This window comes from Lethenteron reissneri, chromosome 36 (genome assembly GCF_015708825.2).
Source record: "Lethenteron reissneri isolate LAM-NWPU_2019-01 chromosome 36, ASM1570882v1, whole genome shotgun sequence".
NCBI classification, from domain to species: Eukaryota; Metazoa; Chordata; class Hyperoartia; order Petromyzontiformes; family Petromyzontidae; genus Lethenteron; species Lethenteron reissneri.
In genome coordinates this window covers 13,807,378-13,814,236 of record NC_083814.1, presented here as the reverse complement: position 1 = coordinate 13,814,236, position 6,859 = coordinate 13,807,378, and the positions used below count along the sequence as shown (strand labels likewise).

General features: G+C 45.4%; 1 protein-coding gene across 1 annotated transcript; it reads left to right on the top strand.

Moving 5' to 3' along the window:
* LOC133351209 (retinol-binding protein 1-like) lies at positions 1–6,280 on the top strand. The gene is made up of 4 exons (XM_061566284.1): positions 1–423; positions 3,843–4,021; positions 4,496–4,597; positions 4,900–6,280. The coding sequence occupies exons 1-4, from the start codon at positions 351–353 to the stop codon at positions 4,951–4,953; spliced, it is 408 nt and encodes a 135-aa protein (XP_061422268.1). The 5' UTR covers positions 1–350; the 3' UTR covers positions 4,954–6,280.
* The last annotated feature ends 579 nt before the right edge of the window (positions 6,281–6,859 follow it).

Below are 6,859 nucleotides of genomic sequence, written 5' to 3'. Positions count from 1 at the left end.
AGTCGAAGTTCCACGCGCAGCTGTTGGAGTTTGCACGGTTCCCATCTTCTTTCTGTCCTATCGGCAGAACTTTTACGTTCACGCACAGGGTCACACGAAAGTAATTCGCAAAGCCACACAAAGTCAGCCAGCCAGTCACAAAGATATCAGCAAAGCAGCCAACCAGCCAGCAAGGAAGCCGGTCATAAATCCAGTCACAGAGCCAGCCAGACGGCGATCAGCGAACCAGCGAACCACGAAGCCAACCACAAAGAAAACCTCCCGGTGACAAAGCAAGCCAGGCAGTCAGCCACACAGATTCAAGAAGCAGCGAGCCACCAAGCCCGCTCACGACATACCACAGATTAAACATGCCTGCCGACTACAACGGCTACTGGGCCATGGTGAGCAACGAGAGCTTTGAGGACTACATGAAGGCGCTGGGTGAGTCGCTGTCCGTCTCGCCGTGGCTCCTTCTCAATGGTCCGCGAGCACCTCGTGCGTCTCCGCTGCAGTGCTGTTCGCATTGTCCTCGCTTCTGTGCGGGAGCGTTCAATGATCAGAGAGAGTGCAATGATCACCTGAAATGCATCGTGATGTTTATGTAACTCAATTTTAAATGAACATTTTACTAAAGTTATTTGTACGAGCCGACTTTCAACGCAGAAAATGTATTTTATATGAATTCATATTTGCGCACTTTTTCGATTTTAGTTTGTAACACGGATATTTTTTGCGCTGATTTATTTTTGTTGTATTGTAATTGGCGGCCCGCAAGCCATTTTGACGTGACGGTTCGGCCCTCCCTCCCTCAAGCCAGACAAACTTGATATAATTCAGTATATTATAGTATTATTTATTTTCATGTTCTTATTTTTTTAATTTTGGTGACCTAGGTCACTCTTGGAATGAGACTCCTTTTCTCTTCAGTTATCACCTCGTGAAAAACAACATTAAATACTTATAAAATATCAGGGTATCGGACGTACTCAGACAACATTTATTTTTCATCCACGTTGAGGTTGGTGAAGTTAATTCATAATTTGCGCGTCTCAACACATTCCCATACATATGTCATGTTCTCTAAACCGATATTTACCTTCAAAATGGGCCGCCATTATATGTATTATTGAAGTGTTGATTGCAAAGTTACCTAATTTATATAAGTGGGCAAATTACATTATTCATAAAAAAAACGTTTTATTTAAGTTGAGTTCTGTATCAACACCAGGCAGTAGTGACCAGGAATATAATCACACACGGACACAAACCCAGCCAGACGTGTGGTGCTTGCCACAAAAAAACACTCATCACTGTGCTGTTCTCAGGCCCGCCACCTTTTCCACAATATACCAAGCCCGAACACATTTCTCAGTCAGCCTATGTCGATCAGAGATGTGTAGTTTAGTGTAATTTAGTTTAACACAATGCCAGTACCAGATCTCGATACAAATAAATTGTTGCCACCTGAATAGACGCCAATTCCTGGACGATCCGTGCTGATCTCAAACAACTGCTGGCCCTAATAGGTGCTGAATAACTGTGTCAGCTCTCATGCTAGCCGGCAAACATGGATATTTGTGTCTGCGTAATGCCCGGCAGTAGGAGGGAATTAGAGGAAAACAATAAGAATGGCAACACTGCTGAAATCCTCTTAAACCCTGCTCAATGCAGGACTCGTGATTTATTAAATCTTCTTATTCCTTGAGCACAAAGCCGCGTTGGGGGCGATGGCTCTGTCATGAGGGCCACTTGATTTTATCTGAAGGGAGGCGTGGGGGGGGGGGTGCCGTGGCACGGATGGGACACTCTAGGACGCGGATTAGAAAATTAGGAAAGTGTTTGGCACCATTCTCCTCTCTGTTGCCACCCAAGAGAAGTGTTGCCTGTACGAGTCAATTAATATTTACGATTCAGGATGGTGATTTGATTTATTGTGATTTTGCGGCCTCTAGTAGATGAAGGGTTAAAGTTAAACCATTACATACAACATTGAAAGACATCAATGGGTACCTGTGCCATTCAAAGCATGTATCTGTGAGCTTCAACATCAATAATAGCTATTGCATTGACACACTGTAACGCCACTTATCCACTCATTCACTCACCTATCCACCGCTCATTCACCCACAGCATCTATGCATCCACCTATTCACAGGCTCGTCCACCACCTATACACCTACTCATCCTCCCACCCATCCACCCACCCCCTTCGATGCATTTCCGAGACTTTATCTCCCTCGGCAGACATCATTCTCTGTGCCATGTGTGTGTGGAGCCCACATCAGTAATTCTTCTAAGCTGCACACACAGGGCGTCTTTCTTTGGTGACCATTGATTGGGACAGGGGGGCCGCTCTCAATACAGCACACAGTGGCCACATTGTGTGCGCTGGCCACTTCGCCGGGAAAGATTTCACCCCCTACTTTCTGCTCCCAATTATTGAGCTCATTTCGCTCCACTGGCACTGTGACGCGACAGAATGAGTCCATGAAATATGGAGGAATTATGCATGTATGAGCCTAATGTAGCCAATGGGAAGCAATACCACACAATGAACAACTAATGACAAACATCAATATCAAGTTGTTATGGGTTGGAGCATGAGATCTAGCATGGGGTTGAGAATGGATTCGAAATTGCTATTATGGTACATTGTTATATGGTAGTGAATGTATAGGGGGATATAAGGATGATAAGGGAATAATATTTTACTGAAAACCCGAGAAACATGGAACGTGGTGCAACGTTCGTTCAGCGGATTCAACCACGTGACAACGTTTGCCCAAAGTTGCATGTTTCCTGGAATGGTGCTCAGAGAGTGCTTCTGCATTGTGAGGGCGTGTGCAGGAGTGCATGTGTGGGCAGTCAGTTCCAAGCTGAGGCATATGCCTAGATATCCACATCGCGTTATAACTAAGGGTTACTTACAGTTAAATCTAAATATTGTAACTCGGGGTCAACGTGACTCCCATCTCCGCCACCTGCACAGCGACTCACGTGGTCCCCTGTACTGAATTATTATGACGTTGACTAGAATTCGCCATATTCTATTTCAATGAATCACTGTTGTCCACATTAAACGTCACTAGAATTGTCACTGGTGGCTTGGACACTTTTGAGAAAAACTAAAAAGTCACTAAAACTACCGAAATTAAGTTGGCAGCACTGGTAGATGCACTGTGGACGCATTGGCCTCGCAATGTGGGAATAACATTCACCAATCTGCCCTTAACCCCACCTCTACCTCTACCTCCACCCCTGTTCACTCTATTTTCCCCCATACTGTACCCTGACATCATGCTCATGAATGCAACTATTGCTGCGGCCCATGATCCCCAAAGCAAATGTTGATTGTTGAGCCAAGAGGCTCAGCAGTGGAGCGAGCAGCACGCAATTGGAAGGTTGTGAGAGTCCTTGTTGGGGGTTGACTTGGCCCATCATCCGTCCGGGTTTGATCAAATTAGTACTGTACCACATTATGGTGAAGTCAACAGTGGTCGTCCTGTGGTTCAGGCCACCGTCGATTAGCACGGTGGGCTATGTACGGTGACAAATAAGTTCAACATACATACAGCCCAGCCCCTGGCACATGAAAGTGGAATTTCCACCACTTGCTCAGGGCTGTAAAGAGGAATTGAGCACTACCTCAATGCTCATTTGATCAGAAAATCACTGACGTTTTGAGAGGATTTTTTGGAGAAGGTATGTATAGTTTGTTCTCAAACACTCAGGGTGGTGCACTGCTCTGTAACAGTTCTGAATGAAATTGTTGCATGTTTGGAATTAAATTGGGAAAATGACAAAACAATGTTCCTGAACTCTCTCATGCCACCATACTGCACTCCCTCCCATTCCCACAGACATCAACGTGGCCATACGCAAGATTGCAAATCTGTTGAAAATTGATAAGGAAATCACGCAAACGGGCGATCGCATGGTCATCCGCACCATCAGCACCTTCCGCAACTACATCATGGACTTCACCATCGGCCAGGAGTTTGAGGAGGACCTGCGTGGCCTGGATGACCGCAAGTGCATGGTAATTTGCAACGCACCTCCGTATCTCTGTGCTTATGGTTAATGCACCCATAGTATTACTCATTACATATTATGTGCCATGAGCAGGTTTAAGAGCCTGTGACATTCGAAGAAGATTAGGCCATTGTGTGCCATTGTCATGGTCCAAATTTTCCAGATTTGAGACATTACTCACAAATGATTAAATTGCATAGTAATCATCACTATGAAAACTTAGCAGAATCCTGAAAAAAAGCCCAGAGACTCAGTGTCGCTTCCATGGGTATACAAGCGAAATTAATAATAATAAAAGAAAGTCTCACTGATTCTCAAAAATGTTCAGGAGGATCCTGCTACCTTGGGTTGTTTGCCCAAATCTTAAGAAGAAACAAGAGAAAGCCCATGCAAGTGAGGGGGTGACAATTCCAGGCCTGCGCAGACAGATTCACAACCTCCTTGTTTTGCTGTTGTCTCTCGGTCATGTGTGCGGTGACAGACGACCGTGTCGTGGGAGGGCGACCGCTTGGTGTGCGTGCAACGCGGGGAGAAGCAGAACCGTGGCTGGACCCACTGGATCGAGGGAGACCACCTCCACCTGGTAGTGACACAGTAACAACCGCTGACACTCACCACTGAGTGGCGGCGACGTCACCACAGCGCTTGAGCCAGGCTAAGTTGCACTTCGAAGCCATCGTCTGAAAGACTCGCTGCTGCCAGGAGGTCACGGGACAGACCGAGGTGCTATGGGTTAACTGACTGAGATGACCGGTAGCTATGGGTGACTTATATAACGTGGGTTGCAAAGTGCTACTCTTGACTGTTGTCTTATGCTGTATGTTCTCTCTCGTCTCTTTTTGGCTATTGTCTCACGCTGTTCGTTGTCTTATCTCGGGGACACAGGAGATCCGCGTGGAGGGAGTGAAGTGCAAGCAGATCTTCAAAAAGACCAAGTAAAGCAACAGCGATGCTTCGTTTCCAAGGCCATTGGGAACTGTGCTGGCCCAATTCCCACACCTGACCGGGGCTAGGAATCCAGATGTGTACGGCAACCCAACCAGGCTCCTGTGGCCCCAGGCTCTCCGCATGTGCAACACACTTAATTTGGGTGGCAGCGTAACACAGTGGTAACACTTGTGCCTCGCAGCAAGAAGATCCTGGGTTCAATTCCTGACTCGGGTACATTGCTGTGTGGATTGTGTATGTGTTCCCTCTGTTGTGCATGGGTTTCATTCTGATTCTTCAGTTTTCTCCCACAGGTAAAAAGCCCCATAAAATGTCATTTGTGTTGGCCAAACATCCCAATGTAACAGGACCCTCCTGAAATGAGTCCTCAGTTATCTTAGGTAATTAGTAATCATTATAATTATTGTATTCAGACCGACCCTGGAACCAGTGTTGGCCTCGCGGTGGCAATGTGGAAGTGAGAGCTGTTCTGCGTGATGTAAACATATTAGTTAAACTTCCCGGCCACATTACGATTTTAAAACGTATGGCTCATAGGTGATGGAAAGTGAGAACACGTGGTGTTTCTGGGCCACATCTGCGGTGTCCTTGGGCCAGAAGCTCCCACTAATTACGGAAACGATGCATGAGTAAGCTCAGCTCACCCAGGCTCACACACAGACATAGACACAAAGACAAAAATCATCCATGTAACCTTAACAGACTGTTGTGGCCAGTGCTGTTAGCGGGCACCTGTGAATGCCGGCACGACACACGAGCGGGTGGGTGGCCAGTACCGAGACTGACCACCACGGTGTTGATGTTTACACCTAGAGGAGGCTCAGTACCATTACAGATAATCACCGTTGATGTTAGCCGTGACTGGGAATTGAACTCGGGTTCCTGACGCAACGCGGTAAACAACTGTTAACAACCCCCTGCTGGATGAAGGCCTTGCCAAGCTGCCGCCACCTCATGATCTTGTGAAGCAACAATCTAAAATAAACACATTTTGTCCAGGAGTTGAGGATATAGTTCTTAAATAATGAATTGCAACGTGTATTTCTTTAGTATACCAAGTTAAACGCACAAACTATGGAACATTTTGTCATAAGGTGTTTGATGCAACGAGTTCCAGTACTTTGAAGCTAGGCCTTGTTTAATAGGTGCTTGCTAACAATACTTGCCCCATCATAATCGTCTACAGTGTTGTAATTCTTAGTACAGCTTAACATCACGATCTTTGTTGTTGTGTGTAGTAAAACACTTTGCTGCTCCTGCTGCATGAGCTAAGCACAGTGTAATTAAAACATGAAGGAGAACGTGTTTATAATGGAGAGTTTAAATGTGCGTGTCCTGGACTTTGTTAACAAGAACCCGTTTCTTTACGGTCATAATAATAATTGAGTACATGTGACATCCACCACACCTCATAATGCAAGGCTATCACGAAAGAAGGCACTATGTTTCAAATAGAATGATAATCTTTATTTATACTGGAAGAATCTGATGAGCTATGAAGTTCTTTTTCACAAATGTCCAGTAGGGGCGGGTGAGAAAGTTACAACAACAAACAATACAAAAACAGATTGAAGTGCAAAGTATAGGAAAGCTAAGCAAGTGACTACATTTTAATGCAAAAACAAAGTATATAAGTACAAATTACATAAGTATAAGGAGGAGCGACGTTGCTTTGAGTAAAAGCGATTGAATAATCTGTAAGTCTTTTTTTTATTTGGCAAATTTTTACCATGATGCTGACACGCAATGGCGCAATGAGATATTTAACATCCATAGTGAAGCACATGACGCATCTTTTACGTTTACTACACCTGCAGTATTAACTATGGCGACCTGCTGGACTCGAACCACGAGCCGCTGAAACAAGTGGCCAATGTGCTACCGCTGAGCTGTGCCG